The 21,177-nt window shown below is 40.1% G+C and overlaps 1 protein-coding gene across 1 annotated transcript; it reads right to left on the reverse strand.

Moving 5' to 3' along the window:
- Positions 1-3: 3 nt before the first annotated feature.
- mrps9 (mitochondrial ribosomal protein S9) lies at positions 4-20,661 on the reverse strand. Its single transcript, XM_023290214.3, has 11 exons — positions 20,521-20,661; positions 20,003-20,182; positions 13,693-13,755; positions 12,286-12,316; positions 12,108-12,187; positions 6,477-6,562; positions 6,279-6,354; positions 5,954-6,122; positions 2,896-3,004; positions 2,014-2,183; positions 4-376 (listed from the first exon to the last, which is right to left on the reverse strand). Exons 1-11 carry the CDS (start codon positions 20,617-20,619, stop codon positions 285-287), a joined length of 1,155 nt encoding a protein of 384 aa, XP_023145982.2. The 5' UTR covers positions 20,620-20,661; the 3' UTR covers positions 4-284.
- Between the last annotated feature and the right edge of the window lie 516 nt (positions 20,662-21,177).

Here is a 21,177-nt window from a genome sequence, read left to right on the forward strand (position 1 = left end):
ACATTCTTTTTATATGAAAACCTTTTATTTATTGATAATAGAGATAAACAGTATAATTTCTTCATTCCTGATGACACACTTCCCTCTGGTGGCTGAAGGGGCTCACTGCAGCTTGTAAACAGTGGCCATGTGAAAATACACAGCATTCATTTGGTTTCAAGAGTTTCAATAAACTAAAGAAGACACAAGTGACAGGCCTCTGGAGCAACAAACAGGCAGCTTTAAAAGGGAGCAAATGGAGACCAGAAGAGAATATTTGAATTCAGGTGAGAATATTCTCCTCCTCAGCGTTTCTTCCAGGTGAATTTCCTTCGTGCTCCCTCTTGGCCCGGCTTCTTCCTTTCCCTCACTCTGGGGTCAGGGGTCAGCAGACCAGCTAGAAGGAAAAATCATTAAAAAAATCAGACAAAACACTGACAACTGCATCTCAATCTGTCTTTGTGTTGTACATTACTTGTGAGGCAAATGTTCCCCGTGGTTCTCTTGATGTTGTACAATCATCATCGCATTTAAAATCCTAAAAATGTGCTTTAGCTGCAGGATTATCCTCCCTAAATTTGTCATAATGCAGTAATATTATCAACAATCCAACAATAACTCGAATGAGAAATAAACTGCAAAGAATAGACCTAAAAAAAAGATCTCCGCCTTCTCACTTCCATAATGCCAGAAATAAATGGAAGAGACTGATACCAGCTGATTCTTAAACATAAGTTTCTGTTCCGATAAATATCAATTCTGGAGATATAAACAAGCAATACTAGCTTTGTAATATTCTGATATGAACTTAACAGCACTGAGATGTAACCCAGCGTTGGCTGATGTTACTGATGTTATATCACTTACCTAGATATCTGCCCTGCTCTCCACTGCTTCTCCTCACTAAATAATTTCTCAATGATGAAGGTATCTTCTCTTAATTCCTGTCTGCTCCTGGTCTCTGTAACACTCAGCAGGCTCAGAATTATGAACCTGTGGTCTTATCATCGAGGAAAGAAAATAAATTTTAACCTCTTTGTCAATGTGTCAAACTTGCTGCTTTGATCCTTTAGGTAAACTGGACCTAGCACTCATTTTTGTGATGTCTTCACCAAGTTGCGTTTATTGAGGTGACTTTAAAACACCTTTACAAAAAAATCCTTGTAGTGCAAAGAAAAAATAAAATCTGGTTTCTGTTTCATTATACTACACTTTCATTTACATCATTCACCAACCTGCCAGCTGCTCTTTAAAGCCCTGACAAAAATTTAGATATCATCTATCAGAGCCAGAAACTGAAAATAAAGAAAGAAGCATTGGATTTTTATCTTTTCATCAGTCCTTGAAGTACTAATCTATGAGGTACAGCTCAATGTGGAAGCATCCAAGTTTAAAATTGTGATATTTAAATATTTAAACAACATTACTTTACATTACTCATTTAAAAACACACAAGCCATTAGCGCCTCAGCTGTGATCAACAGTCACTTGACGAAAATTTTGGGACTTTTCAGCTGAACTGCAGACTGTGTTTCCACATAGCAGATCGGGCACACACATGGAAACAAATCAAAAATGTATATAATTAAATATCTACAGTATGTAGAGTTACCATTTTTTCAATTTAGAATACTGCACAAAAGAGATTTTCAAGGTCTTTCTACTTTTAGCAGTGCTGTTTCCATAAAGGTTATTTATAGGTTATTTGTTTTGGTTCATACTGAACCAAAAAAATAACCTATAGTGAGTAAAAATTTGACAGGAGACAGGAAATAAAATAAAAAGAGAGGGAAACTGCCTAGGGTTCAGAGGGTTAAGTTTACAACTTGACTTTCACACCACAGCCTAAACTTACTTACTGGAAAGGTAATAAGTTGATTTAAATATTCATGGTAGGGAAAACAATGGGAACAATAATAATGATGAATTTTAGTTTTTTGGCAAAGCGCTTTCAAAGAAAAATGACAAAAGAAACATTAAAGCTGTTAAAACTGTAGAACACAAAGTCATAAGCTGAGAGGTAAATCTACCCACCTTGTCTCATTGTCTCCTGCTCTCCCTCAGACAGGAAGCTGAGCAGAGCCCGGGAAATGGCGAGACGCAGCGCCCCCGCCTGGCTCGACCTGCCGCCGCCGCTCACGGTGCACTGCAGGTCGAAGCGCCCCAGCAAACCCATGAACTGAAGCGGGAACATCAGCTGCTCTCTGACAGTGGAGGGGTATAAAAAGACAGGATGGGTGAGAGTGAAGGAGAAAATGACCAAGAGATAAAAAAAAATAAAAAAACTGGAGGTGAAAGAATGAAATGTGGTTGAATAGGCAGAGCAGGAGCGTGTGCTATTTAACAGATAGTGGTATCAACGGCGGAGGCTTAGCTAATTTAATGTCTGGTTGGGTGACTTTTCAGACAAGCATAGAGGATCCCAGCGCTGTGAAAAGCTTTCTTTTACAATCTCACCACCACATATTACAGAGTGACTTCTGACTCAGCAGGAATAGGATGAGGTTGTGTGTGTGTGGAGAAGAAAGTGTCTGTGTTCTGGATGGCGTCTCAGGCTGAATGGCCTATGGCTGCTGACAAAGTCAATTGTCACCTCTCTGCTCCAATTACAGCCCATCCTCACACGGTGTGACAACACCAGCTCTGGACATACACACACTGCAGCCTCACACACACTGACACAGTCACTCAACTGTGTAATTAACTTACTACAAGGAGATAAATAAAAAACGAGGCGATGCTGTGAAGAGCGAAAAAGCTGCTTTTTTAATTTTTTTGGGGGGGTGTGTGTGGAGAGTAAAACACATCATGTCTTGCATTTTAAGGAAAGTGGTATCTATGAATGAAGCAGCAGAGAGCCTGTGATATGGAAAGCTTTATTTGTTCACAGTGGAAACACTTATGCAGCTCTCCTACCTGTCTTGTAGCACGGGGAAGTAGTGGAGGTATTCTTGGCCGTTGACGGTGATGCGACCGGAGCCACAGTCTCGAAGTACAACTGATGAGTTAGACGTCTTCCTCCGACCTGAGATTGAACAATAATATGTGTAATTTCCCTTTAATAGAAACATTATTTAAATGTCTTATGTTTAAGCTTGAATTTGGATGCCTCTGAGCTGCAGAAAGTGAGAAAATCATAATTTCAGGAACTGAACTTCTATTTTTTGTCTAATTCACCATCATTTCTATCAACTTAATAACACTGCTCTATAGTATAGTATAGTAAGTACAAAGTTTCTGAGACACATTTAGGTTCATTTGCTTCTCGAAACATGACAGGAAATAAAAATAGCCTAAATTACACCATTTATCTTCTTCTAATTCTTTAAAAACTGTAGAAACAGAAAGATTCATCAGAGTATCAACATTCTGATGGTTTTTCAAGAATTCATCTGTCACATGCTGCTCTACCAGGACAATGATCCAAATTCAAGCTTCAAATCGTGATAATTCCTCAAAATGATTTTTCACTATTCTACATGTCTCACTCAAACAATTCCACAAAAACGGTCAGTATGCGCTCACCAGATTATTCGAACAACTAACATTTCTGCACTTCACAACACAACTGTGAAGCCAGGAGTGACTCAGCTGTAATTAAATAAAAATTCTGGATTTTTCCAGTTGAGCTTCAGGCTCTATTGAAGCAAATTCAAAATATAAGCAAATAGTATGTGGAGCCACCTTTTTTTTTTTCTTTCCAGTTTTGGTAATATCAGTGGACTCCTGGAAATATGTTGTATATGCTGATTCAAGGTTATACCAATTGTTTGAAAATAAATAAATAAATAGATTTACTTTGTCTGTTTTGTCTTTTATAATTTATGGCACTTAAAGTGCACAGAAGATATTTTTGAGTTCTGAGCCCTGGTTGTGCTGTATCCACAGAGATGCAGGACTTTAGATTGCAGGGAACAATGCCCTAAGTGAGTAAACATGTGACACAAGAGGGGAAAAAAAGCTAATAAAGGAACTGAGGTAGACCACTTTCACTGTAAATCACAATGGCAATAAAGAGGTTCTATTATACTCTATTGTCCCTGTAGATTCCCATTCTTCAGGCAACTATTTATTGAGGTAAATCTAGGACATTTCATTTACATAATAGATGGATATAGCCACAGTGACATCACCCAGTGGTTTGTGAACTACTGTTCTTGAAGCCTCAGGTCAAGAATTTGTTGCCCGTCTTGGTATTATGGAGCCAGAAATGGCGAGTGAGCAGTGGATCTGATGGAGAACTTGAGGACACAACACATGTTTATACAGTAGCAACCTGACAAACACAGTGGCCAAGCCTTAAAGCCTACTCTACTTTATTTTACTCTAAATCAGACCATCATTCATAAATTGACTTCCTTTCGTGCAAAAAGAGACTTGAAGCTAGTGATTGGGGCGATAAATTCATTAAGAAAATGTCTACTGAGGCCATAACTCAACCAGAATAGTCGCCCCCTGCTTGTGTTTAGAAAGAATGCAGGTTTAAGTCACGTCCTCATTGGTTTCTCCTTTTAAAGGAGGCTACATCCATCTTTTATACCGACACCCTCAGAAAATATTGGCCAAAGTAATTTTTTTCAGTATCTATCTATCTATCTATCTATCTATCTATCTATCTATCTATCTATCTATCTATCTATCTATCTATCTATCTATCTATCTATCTATCTATCTATCTATCTATCTATCTATCTATCTATAACTTTTGTCAAAAAAATTACTTAGACTATTATTTTAGGAAAATGACCAATATAGTCTATTATCTAGTGGCATCATACAATATGGCTTGTAAATTGAGTGTATTTGAGAATAATCGCACCGCTGTTGTGAACCTACCATCTGAAGTGCTAAAGGCCACGCCTTTGTCATCCCTCTCCGGCACCGGCACCATCTGCTTCTTGGACCGAGCCTCCAGCGGCCGACGGTAATGCAGGACAAACTCCTCCTCCATGTTGCAGTAGGGCATGGACAGGAGACGCTCCATCAGCTGGATGAAACGATCGTACTGAAGAAAGGAACACACAGGAGTCAGATTCTGCTGAACTCCTGGACACAGAGGAGGTGCAGAGAGGAAATCCTATTCATCAGTGATTTTAATTAGTATTATTGGAGGATAAGGGAGTGGAAGGTGAGGACTGAAGAAATGACAGGTTGCACTTACATTATTTGAAGAGATGGTCTCCACCAATAACACCTCGAGTTCCTCCTTTGTGAGCCACCTGCTTGTGTCAAGAGAGCTAATGGCGACAGAAAACATATTCCAAAAACAAGTTTATGTAGAACCAATGCCAAAATAAGAAAGAAAATGTGGATACACAGTTTGTTTTGTCGTAATAAAGATTTCCTTTTGCACTCTTACATCTCCTTAGTGTCCTGGGAGAAGAGTCCTTTGGCTCTCATACGGTCTTGGTGCTTCTCTATGTTCAGGATTTTGCTGTACAATTTCTAAAATACACCAGCAACAGTAATATTCAGCATTTGATGACTTTAAAATGCAAAAGCAAACACTTAGAATACACACAAGCAGAAAAGGCATATTTCTATAATCATATCGAGGCGGGAAAACAGGATTGGGGGTGAGCACCCCTCTCTCTCCCCTCCCTCCCACCCATAGAAGAAGCTGCCATGCAGAGTGAGCTAGCCATCCGTGGGCTGGGTGGTAGCCCTGTCTAAATTGGCACTGTGCCTTGTGAGGTGGAAATCTTCCATGAGTGGCCCTTCAGAGTCACATTTAGGATTGCACTGATTTAAAAATCCAGCTGAAGGTTTCTTCACCGTTGTGCTAAATAATAAATGCATTTACATTTGGTGTGCGGCATTTTGGAGCACATTTTTCTCAACTTTTGTCAAAAAAATTACTTAGACTATTATTTTAGGAAAGTGACCAATATAGTCTATTATCTAGTGGCATCATACAATATGGCTTGTAAATTGAGTGTATTTGAGAATAATCGCACCGCTGTTGTGAACCTACCATCTGAAGTGCTAAAGGCCACGCCTTTGTCATCCCTCTCCGGCACCGGCACCATCTGCTTCTTGGACCGAGCCTCCAGCGGCCGACGGTAATGCAGGACAAACTCCTCCTCCATGTTGCAGTAGGGCATGGACAGGAGACGCTCCATCAGCTGGATGAAACGATCGTACTGAAGAAAGGAACACACAGGAGTCAGATTCTGCTGAACTCCTGGACACAGAGGAGGTGCAGAGAGGAAATCCTATTCATTAGTGATTTTAATTAGTATTATTGGAGGATAAGGGAGTGGAAGGTGAGGACTGAAGAAATGACAGGTTGCACTTACATTATTTGAAGAGATGGTCTCCACCAATAACACCTCGAGTTCCTCCTTTGTGAGCCACCTGCTTGTGTCAAGAGCGCTAATGGCGACAGAAAACATATTCCAAAAACAAGTTTATGTAGAACCAATGCCAAAATAAGAAAGAAAATGTGGATACACAGTTTGTTTTGTCGTAATAAAGATTTCCTTTTGCACTCTTACATCTCCTTAGTGTCCTGGGAGAAGAGTCCTTTGGCTCTCATACGGTCTTGGTGCTTCTCTATGTTCAGGATTTTGCTGTACAATTTCTAAAATACACCAGCAACAGTAATATTCAGCATTTGATGACTTTAAAATGCAAAAGCAAACACTTAGAATACACACAAGCAGAAAAGGCATATTTCTATAATCATATCGAGGTGAGAAAACAGGATTGGGGGTGAGCACCCCTCTCTCTCCCCTCCCTCCCACCCATAGAAGAAGCTGCCATGCAGAACGAGCTAGCCATCCGTGGGCTGGGTGGTAGCCCTGTCTAAATTGGCACTGTGCCTTGTGAGGTGGAAATCTTCCATGAGTGGCCCTTCAGAGTCACATTTAGGATTGCACTGATTTAAAAATCCAGCTGAAGGTTTCTTCACCGTTGTGCTAAATAATAAATGCATTTACATTTGGTGTGCGGCATTTTGGAGCACATTTTTCTCAATTGTTTCACTTTTTCTCAACTGAACAGCTAATCAGTGATTTAATTAATCATTAACTGGCAGCTCTAGCTACTTCCTCCAAACATCTTGTGAAGCTGACATATTTGAATTTATCAAAGAAGCCAAGACACTTTTTTTAACCTCCATTCATCTGTAAATTTTTAAAAATATTAAGTGGATTTACATAAATAATGTAGACAATATTATCAAAATTTATGAGAAAGAGAAAAAAAAGTTTCTACTATATTACTTGACACAACCCTGAAATATTCTTGTGCGCAATTGTTATTTTCTAGCATTGTCCCAAAAGCTGGGAAAATAAAGATGGACATTTTTCACCACAATATAAAGTCCTGCACCTTTTGGAAACAGCACAGATAGCTAGAAGTCAAAATGTCTTCTGTGCAGAGTAAGTTATAAAGCTGTAGATCCTAAAAAACTCAAATTTCTTTAATTATTTTACTAAAGTTAAAAAACACTGCAACCCTTGAAGATTCTATGCACTTCAGATAATTTAACTACATTTTTTGTTTGTTTTCATACTTGTCTCCTATCTGCTCTGTGAAAACACAGCCTGCAGTTCAGCTTAACAGTTGATTTGTCATTCAAGGCCTCTTTATAGCACATAATTTTGTGACTATTTCCAGAATCTCAGTGCAAATGGCTTACTTTTGGCAAATTTTTAAATTAACATGTAGATTAACATGATTCTGATGAAACGTGATAACTTTAAGATTCGATTTGATACAATTTTTCAGTGGAATGACATGTCGCAAGTGAGTAGTTCAAGGACCATTAGAAAGTTGAAAATCTGGCAATTATTTCTGTTTTTACAGTTTCTCGCTATGATAAAAAGTGCAATTTTGCAAATTTTTAAAAGATAGCACACCTTTCCAATCTGCTGCAAATTTTATGGTTCTGAAGTTTAATCATTGAGTGTTTATTTTTGCTCCTCCAATAACATATGGTATGTCGTGTTGCTAAACATTATAAAAATCCAAAGACTTCACTGATGTTAGTTTTCATTTCATTTTTGCAGTAATGTTTGGAAAAATACTATAGAGCTGGCTTATATGAATTTATCAGATTAATTCATGTATCATAATTCATATATTCTGTTCTGATCTGACCCAGGCACCTGTGCTGTATATGTGTTTGGCCTCAAGCGAAGCTGGAAGGGAACCTGCTGGAGCACACAAATGAAATTAAATAAATGACAGGACAGTTTGGGGGCTCCCTCATCACTAGATCAACGTCGTATTGAGGATAACCTGGGGGGAGTGTGTCATGGCGATGGGCACAGACAGACAGAAAATCGGGGAGAGGGTGGGCATGCTGGTCACGTCCCCGAAGGCAGGCACCCCCACCTCAGCCACCCAGCGCCTGGGTGAGAACTCATTTCCCCGTCAATTATTCACCAGATGTTTGTTTAATTCCTTCTTGATAGAGTGTGCCTAATCCTCTGCCACTCTGACCAGCCACAGAGGGGGTGCGGGAGGAGGCGGAGAGGGGCACAAAAAAAAGAAGCAAACATCAAGCAAAACCCAATTTCCTTTGCCAAAAAAAAAAAAAAAAAAAGCGTAATAGAAAATCAGAAAAAAGAAGGCAGTGGGAGAGGAGGGAGGCTTGGATAAGGGGCTTGAGTTACACGTTTGCAAACATTGGGTTCTACAATGGCGAGGAATAATTCGCATGGATTGGTGGGATGAAAGGAGAGGAGAGGGCCGGTATCTGGATACATTTAAGTCGAGGCTGTTACAGAGACAGACAGCCAGAGCGCCACTCTTTCTATTCAATAAGTGGTCTTTATATGCAAGACGAGACCCTCAGGTTCAGAGCTTTAGCTATTAGAGGAAGAGGAATACCCTCAAGTACTAACAGTGGACTAATTTAACCAAAAGGCAATGAGAAAGTGGCGCCTGTGGATTTGGCTTGCAGGTTTCGATGAGGCTAATGTGAAAGAAGAAGGTGTGTTTTCAGGTTCCCCAGGGTTGTGGCCATAAAGGGCTCGGCGGAGCAGTGAGCAGGTTAATGTACCACGCTGGCTGAGCCCAACAACAGCCAAGAGGAAAGCAGCCGAGCAGGAAGGCTGCTTTACACGCCGCTGCCCCCTCCTGGCAACACTCCAGAGGTGAGCATGTGAGAGACGGCTGGTGATAACGGCGAAAAATAAAGAAGGAAAAAAAAATCTTGGAATGGACACAGGATGGGAAAGAGTGAACGATGGAACGATGAAAAACAGAAGCAAGACGAGAGGCAAAATACGAAGGTGAAGGAGAGTGATTGAGCCTGCAATCATGCAGACAGGCAGCACGAGCTCTCAGACATGTCTGACATACCTATTTAAACCAACAGCAGGGGGTGCAGATTGTGGCTGCAGGGCACAATAGCGTGCATTTGTGTGTATGTGTGTGTGAGAGAAGTGTGAGCTTGCACCAGTATTCAGTGTTATAGATACAGACACACGCCTCTTGTGTATGAAACGTCTTTGAACAAGGTCAAGGGAACACTGGAAGGAGACAGTTGAGAGTGTTAAAAGAGAATAGAGGTAGGTTTGCTCAGAGGTAAGGAGCAGTGTGAACGTTTTACTTGCTCCCCAGGCCTCCCTCAGGGAATCGGCTGCCCCCCTCCCTTAGCCGACCTGCTCTGCCACGCCCCGCTTCCCTCCAAATCCTCACGGAGGAGTTGCTCCCCGTGGCGGGACAAAGCCTGACAAGCCAGACGTGCCACACCTTGGACACAAAACCTTTTTCTCCAGCTTAACTCTAAATATGTTTTTCTTTTTTTAAAATCAGAAAATTATAGGGATCTCCACCTTGAACAGCTGTTTTGTTGTTGTTTACCTCGTACAGTCTTGTCACACCTCTACCGTACAATGCTCCCTGGTTAGATTCATGTCTGACTTCAACCTGACTTGCTCTGACATCACAGTATGATTGGAAAAGTTAACATTGTGAGATCAAGGTGGCTGCAGCTTCTTTCCAGCCTCAGGGCATGATTGAAAAAGCCTGCTCTCACCTGATATAACAGCTGATTGGTTTAAACGTTGGTCCAACAATATGACATTTAATAGAAACTTTGTATTTAGTCGAGAGCTAAAGATTTTTTCTGGTTGATTCTGTTAAGGTAAACATGTGAGGCTGGATATATTCAGATTACAGATCATAAACAGTTTGAATTCATTTATTTCTTGAAGTATTTATCAACATGAAAACTTTCTGAAGTATTCTTAAAATATCTTTCGTACAGATGTTTCCGCCCTGACAGTCTAAATATCTGACAGATCAGTAATCAAAGCCACTCTCTTGTATTTCGTTCCACTGTATTGACTATTTATTGATCTGTGTAGTTTGAGGGGGACAGGTCTACTCAGCTGATTTATTTACAGCAACTGTTAAGATCTCATAGGGTTAATAAACATAAAATGAACTTCATCCACTGTTATCTATCTGTGAAAATGGTTTTGCTGAGGTTTTGAGATCTTCATCACTGAAATTTCTATTACTTCAGTACTAAGCACCTTTTAGACATGCACTCCTTTCACTTAAAGTCATGTCATTTATTTTGCTCTACAATTTTACATCAATTACAGGCTCAGATGTCTATAAAAATTAAACTTTTCTGTGATGAAGAGTGATTGTACCAGGTCAGATTCATGAGACTTGACAATAATAATAACATCAAACATTATCAGGAACTAAAGTTTAGTTTGCTGCTTCCAGCTGTTTCTAGGCCTCATTCATTAAATAAATACCGCAGCATCCGACAGCAACAGGACCCACATGAGCATCTCTAAAGTGCGAGTGATTCGGCATTTTGCTAATGTGGAACAACTGATATAATCTAATTAATTACATATAATTATAAATTATTCCCCACATGGAAACAGACTGACCAGGATCTAATGTTGGTCTTGTCTGTGTGCCACCTTGTTACTGAAAATGAGAATCAATCATAAAGGTTAAATAAATAATGACACACATAGACCTAGACAATACTAAACTCCATTACTGCTGTGGCCATATTTTTATCTTAATGTTGGTAAAGCAGTAGATAGTCTACAATCACACAGAATTTTCAGTGTTTAACAAATAATCAATCATTTGGGCTATAAGTTATTTGGTCAATTTAACGTATTTCATCTTTAGACTGCTATTTGTGCAATATTATATATTATATATCACTGGATGCACCTAGTGCAATCTGACAGTTTTGCAAAGAAGAATGAGGTAAAATTGCAGTGTCAAGATGCTGTATTTAATATTCATAATTAACCGACATTACAGAAATCTGCTTCCGCTTTGACATGAGTCTTTTTTTTTTGGTAAATTCTTGTCTAAAAAGTCTAAATATATTGACCACAATTCAATGTGAGAGGCATCACAAGGGGGTAAATATGTTTTCAGTCATGTACAACTAATCTCAAACATAAGAAGTAGAATTTCTACATCAGATGTTGTAGCACCCACACAGCCCTGATCTCATCTTCATGGTGTCAGTGTGCTGTCACATGAAGAGACTGAATTGAGAAAAAAAAAACATCTGCAAACAAGAGATAAACAAAAACTATTACTGCTGTTGTGCTTGAATTTGTAAGCATCCTCACTTCACCTTTAGCGCCAAAACCTTTTCTATAGTATGACTATGATATATTTTCTTTATCATCATTAAACGCTGCACCTGTATGGAACACCAACGAGCATTGATCCATGTGTGATTAGCTGAAATCCTGCAACAGTATCAGCCCAACACGCCTGAAAACAAGGTGAACCAGGTAAAAACGAGCAACCCCACCTTACTGTCGGCCACCTCTGCAGCACAGGTAGAGGCAGGTTCTCCCCAGTGATTCGCTCTTTAAGCTGGACCACCTCTGACCTCACACTCCTGCTCATCTGACTCTGCTTCCCTGCCTCACCTTCCTCTAATCTCCCACCTCTCTCACCCCGGCTCCATTCATCTGTGTGGAAAAGAGGATCTGACGCTGCCTCTCCTCGGGGACAGCGCTGTCTTCTCTCAACTCACTCTGCCTGAATAGGATATGACCCGAGGGTGCGGGAGGCAGGGAGGGAGCAGGTGAGGAAGAGATTCGAGCAGGATGAAGGTAAAAAATCCGACAGCACTGCTTACTGCTTCACCTGCTTGCTGTACTCACATGCATGAGGGAGTAGTAGGACTGTTTGCCAGTGTAAAACAAGAAGTGGAAAGGCCGTCCGTCTGCTCCCCACTGGACAGCTTCATGGAGAGGAAAGAAAATCAGCTGTGGAGTAGTTTGCACAATTTTTGGCAACATTCAGAGCAGTAAAAAACACAATCAGGAGTGCATTACATACCTCTCTGCTTTGGAAATATTTCCTCAGGATGCTGGAAATGAAAACATACGAGATTTTGAGTGAAGTCAAGTAAAGCAGGCGTGACATTAGTTTGTGACTGAGGAAGAATGTGAGGGCTCCTGTTAACTTCAACCAACCAGCACATTGTGATCCGCTTCTTCCTAAGCTCTTGTAAATACTATAACCTTCTTGGAAACATTGTATTTTGTAGTGGTGTTGGCAGCACTTTGTCTCTTGTTTTTACTTGAGGAAAGAAATTAGAATGTCATTTCTACTTTCTTTTTGACGAGGTTAAGTTAGGTTACTCCTTTCTTGTAGTTTTGTTTGTTCTTTTGCTTGACTCTCTCTGAATTGTCAGTGGAAAACTACTTGTGGCTGAAAGCAGTAGCTGTTTGTCCCTCGGGTCATCATGACAATTACTGGGTTACTCAAAACCGAAGGAAACTGGGCTTGTTCAGTTACTGCACCCAGATTCCACACTAAAACCTGCCTCACCATTTGCAATTTTCAATCACACTTAAAGACTTTTCCCCTGTTTTAAGTTTTTCTTCAGGCTGCCTAATCGTGTCCACTCTTAGTTCCTTTTTACCGTCCTGCTGTTTGACATTGATTGGCTGCCTGGTTTTATTGGGTTTGCTGTTTTACATTTCTTTTGACTTAATTTTTCTCCTTTCTTCTTCAAGTTTTTTGTCATGTTTGTTTCCTCCTCATTGCACTTCTATGCCACTATTGCATAACATTAAGTTGCTTTTTGTCCCCTCTGACCTCTCTGCAGGTATCTATGGGCGCTTTTCCACTACTCAGCTCAACTCGGCTTGACTCTACTCGACCCAACTCGGTTTAGGTCGGTTTCCATTACAATTGAGTACCACCTCATTGTGGGTGGAGTCATCATAGCACGGCGGCCTGGAAGTCCCTTAATGTCATTTGTGTGTGACACAAATGCAACACAACAATGGAGGGCTGCAAATTATGCCTTATGTACATTACCAGTCAAAAGTGTGGACACATCTTCTCATTCAGTGGCTTTTATTTAACCATTTTCTACATGAAGACTGAAGACATCAAAATTATAAAAGAATATATATGGAATTATGTTGTGAAGAAAAAATTGTTAACCTTCAGAATTAATCTACAATGTAGATAATAATACAAATAAATTAAAAAAAACATTGAATGAGAAGGAGTGTCCAAACTTTTGACTGGTAGTGTACATCTACCTCCTGGTCAGATCTGGGATTTTTACTGGCCCAAAGAAACTAAACACATCTGATTTCAGGACAAATGAAAGTAAATATGACAAATATGAAACAGTTCAGATAGTTGCAAAGAGTCATAAGTTACTGGCAAAAAGGACAGTAAAGAAACCCGCATTTCAAACTGTTAAGCTTGGACTCAGAGCCTTACCTTCATGAGAGGCCGAGCTTTCTTCTCAAACAGGCCAGAGGGAAAGAGGTAGGCGATGCTTCTCTGTTGGTGAGAGAGAGGGGGGAAAATTAATAAACAAAAAGAGATGGCAGTTTCAGAGATGATGGCAGATTGTGACAACGCTGAAATGTCCGAACAACAGAGGTCACACCAACGGAACGGCGGTGAAAGTGACAGAAGAAGGGGCACAAGCTGCTTGCGGGTTCAAGAAAAGGCGAGCGAGGTGTGAGTGATTGTGCAGCTGCTAGTGTGTGTGTGTGTGTGTGTGTGTGTGTGTGTGTGTGTGTGTGTGTGTGTGTTCCCGTGGAGTTAGAGGAGAAAACAAGCAGAAAAAGGCACAAGTTTTTGGCTTTGTTGACAGTGAGCAGAGGACACTGTGGACGTCCAACAGTTCACTCCAAGTTCATCCTCTGCTGTGTGTGTGTTTGTCGACACAGGGCTACAGATGGCACTGTAAATGTGTGTGTGAGAGAAGAGAGGCAGACAAGAAGTGTGCTGGCCCCGCCACACTCATCAAGACAGCCTGTTCATCTCTCTCTTCCTCCATCCCGCCATCTCTCCACTCCTCGTCCTCTTTTTCCTCCTGTCTGTGTTGGTTCAATTAGTGAGGCAGCAGGTGCTGCATGGAGGGAGCAGGTTGCTGCCTTTAAGGTTGTCAAAACGACGGAAAGCAGCAAGAAAAGGGCCGGTCGAGGGAAATATGTGTGTGAAGGCGTGAGAGGCAGGAAGAGGAACTGAGGGGAAGTTAAATGGGGGGAAAAGGAGAGAGGTAAAGGGAAAGACAGGCAGAGAGAAGCAGGCAACAGATGAAGACACACCTCCCCAGAGAGTTGACACAATATGGGAGAGATCCCTGAGGGGCGACGACAGAGTGACAGAGGAAGAAAGAGGAGAAGCGACAGTCTAGCTGTCACCTGTACAAGTGAGCAGAGTCACAGCACAGCAGGGTGTCAAATTTTACAAATTTTAACGACACAGGGAAACGATCAAGCTACAACAGGACAGCAGACAATAAAAAAAAAAAATCAAGCTGTGTAAACTTCTTTTAAACCTACAAACCTTATTTTTTAATGTTGAAACAATTAACAGAAATTAGCCACATATTTTTAAGTTCCAGCTTAAGGAATGTGAAGAATTGCTGCTTTTCTTTCTTTTACACGACAGAAAACTTACACTAAGATTTTTGACTTCTGCTCAGTAGGCCTGAATGATCAATGGATCTAAAATTGCAATTTGAAACCGTTGTTTCATGCCGTTCTCCTTGTGTGACGATCTCACTTTTTATGGTGTCTTATCATAATGCTCCATCACGTACTAAATCTGTTACACTGAATACTGAACTGAAGCTTGGCCTTTCAAAATTACATTGAAAATCAAATTACAATAAAAAAAAGGAAATAAATATTTTCCCCAAATTGTCCAGCCTTATTGCTCAGACAAAACATATATTTTGTTTTACCCACCTTGTGAGATTTTATAGATTAAAAAATTAACTAATAAATCAAAATACTAATCATAATCAGTACTTATATCCCTAATTTCTAGTCTCACAGAGATGTTACTGTTCTTTACAAGATAAGGATTATGGTTATTGTTATCTTTATTGACATTAAATGATAAACTGAAATACCCAGCACAGTTTCCCAGAATCAAAATAAATGATTTGCCTAATCCACAGTTGAAAATAGGAAGATAACCATATAAAAATGAACTACATAAAATAGAAACTCTTTCATTTAATGAATCAAACATTTCAGGATTCAGTCCAGAATAAACAAGCACTTCGAAAACAACACCTTGATGGGAATTCTTCAACAATTCAACAAAAAATCTACATATATTCAAGCAATTCAGATCTCACACTCCTTTGAGTTTGGCAGATGATAGTTTATAAGTGACCTCAAATAATGATTAGCCACATCTCAAGTACATGTTTGATGAATGAATCAGTCATTTCCTACAAAAAATATCAGACAACAGTAGAAATTCCCATCACAATTCACATAAATGTGGGGTATCATCATCGGAAGATATCGTGTGACAACTGTTGTTCAACTAACTGTTTCAGCACTAGTTTAAAAGCAGATAACTTTACTCTAACTTTGACTCAAACAGTTGGCAACCTGTGTGTGAGCAGACGGTGTGGCCATGAGTTCTTACAAAAAGGTATTTTCAAATATATTTAAAAATTTAACAGGTGATAGGAGTCCAAAATATTTCACAGTTTTGTTTTCGATAGCCACACCAGACGTTTATGGGTCTTTGTGGGTCTGTGGGCAGTGTTAATTTCTCCCCCTGGCTGTAAACATCCTTTTGATTTTTCCTGGGTCTTTATCACCGTCACACCTGAGGAGTCTGGACTCCACACCAGAGCGGACGGATTTATCAGCTGCCCCACTTCGCACCTCTCCAGTCCTCCCAAATTTTCCTCTTTCCTTCCACACATCTAAGTTTGGGCTGCTAGCCGTCGCTTTGGCTTTCACAGCCTGGCGCCCACAGCTCTCTTCATTATTTGTGAGGGGCACTGGGGACCGGGCGAGGGACAAGTGGGAAATCGAGCTAAATGGTTGGAGCGGCGAGGGCTAATGTATTGCCAAAATCACAAATAAGCATGCGGGTGTGTGTTTGAGGGCGTCGCTAATATCAATGATGCAGTGGATTAGCCAGAGGTGGCCACACCTGCCTGCTGTCTGTGGAGTCCACTGATGCTAATGATGATGATGAGAAGACTTTTTAAACAAATCACTTGTTCAAAGACTGAACAGGAAACAAACTCCTGCAACAACAACAGCTCTGGAGCTCCCTTTTCTGCACAGTAAGGCAATAAAATGATTTACGCTGCTTAATAGTTAAACAGATGTCGGACGTCGGCATTCTTCCACTACAGCAATAACAGCAACAAATTCTACTCAACAACAGCAATCATAAAAAATCCTACATTTCTTGCTGCCATCAAATACCATGAAAGGACCGATATGCTAGTCCTCAGGCTCTCATAAATCTAGTTTAATTTTCAAAACAAGGTTCAACAGTTGTATATATTTAAATTTAGATTTAAAGAATTTTGCTCAAACAGCAATAAAATCTAGGTTTCCTGGGGACCATTTTGAGCAGCGGACCAAAGCACACTGAGTGCTCTAGTGGGTGTTTGGACAGCAGGACAGTGCATTTAGGACTGGGTCAAAGTAAACTACAGGTTTTGTCAACTACATGAGTTGTTTTCATAGCAACAGTACAAGAACAGTATAAGAAAGACATGACATATCATGGGTTTATCTTTTCAACTGAGCAACTTTGACCTTTCAACTAAAAAATATTATTTAAAGTGTCTGTGTATATCATACCATTTGGCTGCTAAATATGTCAATTAAAGTGTCTGTTGACAATTTAAATTAACATTTAGAGTGCCAGCAAATCTAAAAAAAATTGAAGTCCTTCTCAGACATGACATAAACAACGAGTGATGGCATTCTTTCATTCAGAGATTAGTCACTTTAATGTCAAAAGTTCCTCACAGCTTCATTCAGACAAATCCACAACAGTGATGGAAAGAACCATTAGATAGCTGTCATACATGGGGATTGAAAAGTACATCAAGTGATATATAGCACATGATATTCAAGTAACTGAAGAAGTTAATGCTGTTGATCGATGTGCAAAAATGTGCACAATTTTTACACTTTCATATAGATCTTGCTGCTGTGTGACGCTGCCGATATGTAATAAACTCAGAGGAAAGACTCTTACAAACAGCAGAAACTGAACCTATGCTCCCATAAACGTTTTGTCAAAACGTGGTTAACATTCATGATTGGGCGTTTCATTAATTTACCCTGCTTTCATTGTGGTAATGCTTTATTTTTATAATCATCTCAGAGCATAGTGGTGTCATCCAAAACAACTGTCTAACCCAAAACTTTTACTCAATAAACTTCCACCATATTCCAAAACACACAAAAAGTAGTGAGAGATATGACTGTAGACCAAAATGTAAGATACTAGTGAGTCAAATGCTATTAATTTTTTCCCATTTTGTTGGCATGCATGCTGTCTATTTCCAAAAACATGTAGTAACAACTTTCCTTTGTCACATGGGCTACAAGCCAAATTACATTAATGATATATTTCTCTGAAAATTTCCCTCAAGAATCCAAGCACAGAAATGAATCACTAGTATGCACCACCTGACATCTACAAAACACGCTTAACTTAATTCATATGCCTTAACTTATTAATGCTTATTCCTACTCAGTATTTCATAAATTGAGCAATACAGCCTCACTCGGGTCAACTTCCTTTAGTTTTGGGATTGTCTTGTGAATTTTAAATCGATTTCAAAGGACAATGAAATATTCTGAATTAATCCAAAAATGATTTAACCCGGGCTGCACAGTGGCGTAGTGGTTAGCACTTTCGCCTTGCAGCAAGAAGGTCCCTGGTTCACGTCCCGGCTTTCCCGGGATCTTTCTGCATGGAGTTTGCATGTTCTCCCTGTGCATGCGTGGGTTCTCTCCGGGTACTCCGGCTTCCTCCCACAGTCCAAAAATATGCTGAGGTTAATTGATTATTCTAAATTGCCCGTAGGTGTGAATGTGAGAGTGCTTGTTTGTCTTTGTATGTAGCCCTGCGACAGACTGGCGACCTGTCTAGGGTGTCCCCTGCCTTCGCCCGAGTCAGCTGGGATAGGCTCCAGCCCCCCCCGCGACCCTAGTGAGGATTAAGCGGTGTATAGATAATGGATGGATGGATGGATGATTTAACCCTCAAACTACTAAAGTATCACCCATTTTGGAGCTCTAAACTAGAGACAGACTGATTATCAGCCTGGCCAATTGTTGTGGTTGATATATGGCATTTTTATGATTATCTATATCTGTATTTTTAATAACCGATTATTGATAAATTACATATGCTACTTCAGGTCTGATGCAGGCATCTCTTTCTGTCTCTGTAGTCACTTTGTTGTCTCAGAAATGGTTCTCAAGCAGAGACTGCAAAAACTGAACAAGAAACATAAGACATTGTGCCAAACCAGGAAATTAGCTCCTCTCACAGTGGCTAGCTGCTAAGTTAGAATTCACAAATCACCCTGAAATAAAGGGTGGAAAACAGTAATTAATTGTGCTTTACAAGATGGACCTTATTGGATGATCCAGTTATAGTTACCATTACTAATGAAGAAGCCTAGTTATGAATGACAAGTTCCCTGCTACCACATGCTGTTACAACACTACATGTAATATCGGTTCCAAATATCAGTTATCGGTCTTTCATGACAACCAATAACCGGCATCTGTATTGGCCCTTAAAACCCATACCTATCGATACCTACGCTAAACAACTTTCTCAAATTCAATGGAAATTCAAATGAAGTTCTCCTTAGGCTCAAAGAGCACACTTACCAAAACCCACCCATTCACCGTATAAATCGATGACTATGCAGTACACACTTTTTTCCCAAACCAAAACTCTTGATGTCATGCTGGGTCGTATAATCTCCTTTAGTCCACACATCAATAGCACTCATGTACTCCCTATTTTCACTTTCACAGTATTTCTAAACTTTATCCTTCCTCTCTCAACACAGCACCGAAGTTCTTCTTTTTTCTTTTGCCTTTATATTTATTTGATAGACACAGTCAAGAGGCAGACAGGAGGGGAAAACATGCAGTAAAGGGCCGTGAGCTGGAATCGAACCCAGGCCACCTGCATACATTTATCGCTCGCTCAACCAGTTGAACTACCTGAGCATCCCAGCACGGAAGTTTTTATTTATGCTCAGATCACATCTTGCGTTGATTGCTGCAGTGAAGTTGTTTCCAAAAAACATCTTATCAGATCCAAATCATTCATAATTCGGCTGTTAGGATCATCACTGGACCACATTACACCTTTCCTCACTTCTCATCTCCACTGGCTTCCTGTTTAGCAACAGATACATTACAAGGCTCTGCAGCTCACCTTCAAATCCCATCCTCCCTACACCTCTGCCCATGCTGAAAGATCTTCTTCTGCTGCTCTGCTGTTTGTCCCAAGTTTTGAGTCAACACCATGGCTGCCTTCAGCTGCTCTGCATGACAACTTTGAAACTGCTACACATCCTTCAGCTGGACTCAACTGAACATCACAACTGAATAGCATACCCATTCTAACACAGCTGTAACCAGCTCATGTCATATCCACTCTGATCGTAGTCTTGATGCTTATTTATTGTCTTATTATGCCTAATATTTAGCAAGGTGTCCTTGAATGTTTCGAAACCCACATTAAGCACTGTGTCCTAACTTACATCTATGTCCTCCTGGGTGAAGTTCTCGGGGTCTTCTCCCATCATGTTGGCCAGGTGTCGTTTCCCGATGTCAAACTCCTCCACCTGCTTCTGGATGAACTCCACTGTGAACTTCTCCGGTCCTCCAGCCGCCAGATTCTTCTTGAGGGCAGTGCTCACACATATTTGCCTGCTCAGCACCTAAGGTCGAGGAGAAGCGCTGTCACTTTAAGATATGCAACACAATGGTAACTTGCTAAATACCCGGAGCAGCACGCCTGAGACGCCGAATTTTAGTTAAGTGTTCAGTCATTTAGATTAGCGCATCTCATATATCTCCACGTCACGACAAAAGTAAATGTGACGTAAACGCTGTCTTATTTTTTAAAGAGCCGTCAATCAGCTTCGGCTAACAAACGCTGCAAGAGGATGCTAGCTCAAGGACGTCAGTAGTATGGCTTCGTCGGTAATTTGCATCCATCCACGTTAGTTCAAAACTTTGAACTGGTTAATTTATGAAAGACAAAAACATTATTTACCTGCCGGCTTAACTGCGACGTGACTGTGTTTAAACTCGAGCTGCAATTACCACATTTCCCAAGAAACGAGCCCACGGTTCGCACACAGGACGCCGCCATGTTTGGTGCAGCGGTGACGTCCGCGGCGGATGTTGGTACACGTCAGAGACACGTGATAGATCAACATAAACTGCAAATTACTATAAATGTTTTTAAAAAGAAGCTATAAATCTCTAGTCATTATTTATAAAGTATTTTTACCTGTTACTATCATTATATTAAAATCTGTAAGTTAAAATGAGCCACAAGTTTACATTAATTTCGTCCTTGTTTAAATATTTCCTAACTTTTTCAACATAAACAACTGAACCTTTGTTGATTAACTATATACTCATTGTATTTATAATTATTTTCAGAAACAGCTACCTTTCAGTACACTAAAAAGTATAGTGTGTGTTTTGTTGAATTTATATTACGCTTAGACTGTAACAGATCTAGACTGTATAATAAATTACTGTGGAAATACAGACCAATTCTAACAGTGTTGTACTGTTTATCCAAAATATGCTTTAAAAATGGTAAAATCTGATGTTTTTTTCTAGCCAAAAAGAAGAATGGCCATTTGTAAAAACTGAATTATGTGTGAATTAAACAAAACATTTTCACAAAGCACTGTTT

Source organism: Amphiprion ocellaris, chromosome 24 (genome assembly GCF_022539595.1).
Source record: "Amphiprion ocellaris isolate individual 3 ecotype Okinawa chromosome 24, ASM2253959v1, whole genome shotgun sequence".
Classification (NCBI taxonomy): Eukaryota; Metazoa; Chordata; class Actinopteri; family Pomacentridae; genus Amphiprion; species Amphiprion ocellaris.

What these genes read in the sequence shown, in the direction of transcription:
- mrps9 (XM_023290214.3), bottom strand. Translation starts at nt 20,619, where the DNA reads ATGGCGGCGTCCTGTGTGCGAACCGTGGGCTCGTTTCTTGGGAAATGT. An exon ending in AAGCTCGGCCTCTCATGAAG is followed by an intron (nt 12,317 to 13,692) that starts GTAAGGCTCTGA and finishes TTTCATTTCCAG; the next exon opens with CATCCTGAGGAAATATTTCC. An exon ending in TCCCAGGACACTAAGGAGAT is followed by an intron (nt 6,355 to 6,476) that starts GTAAGAGTGCAA and finishes TGTCGCCATTAG; the next exon opens with CGCTCTTGACACAAGCAGGT.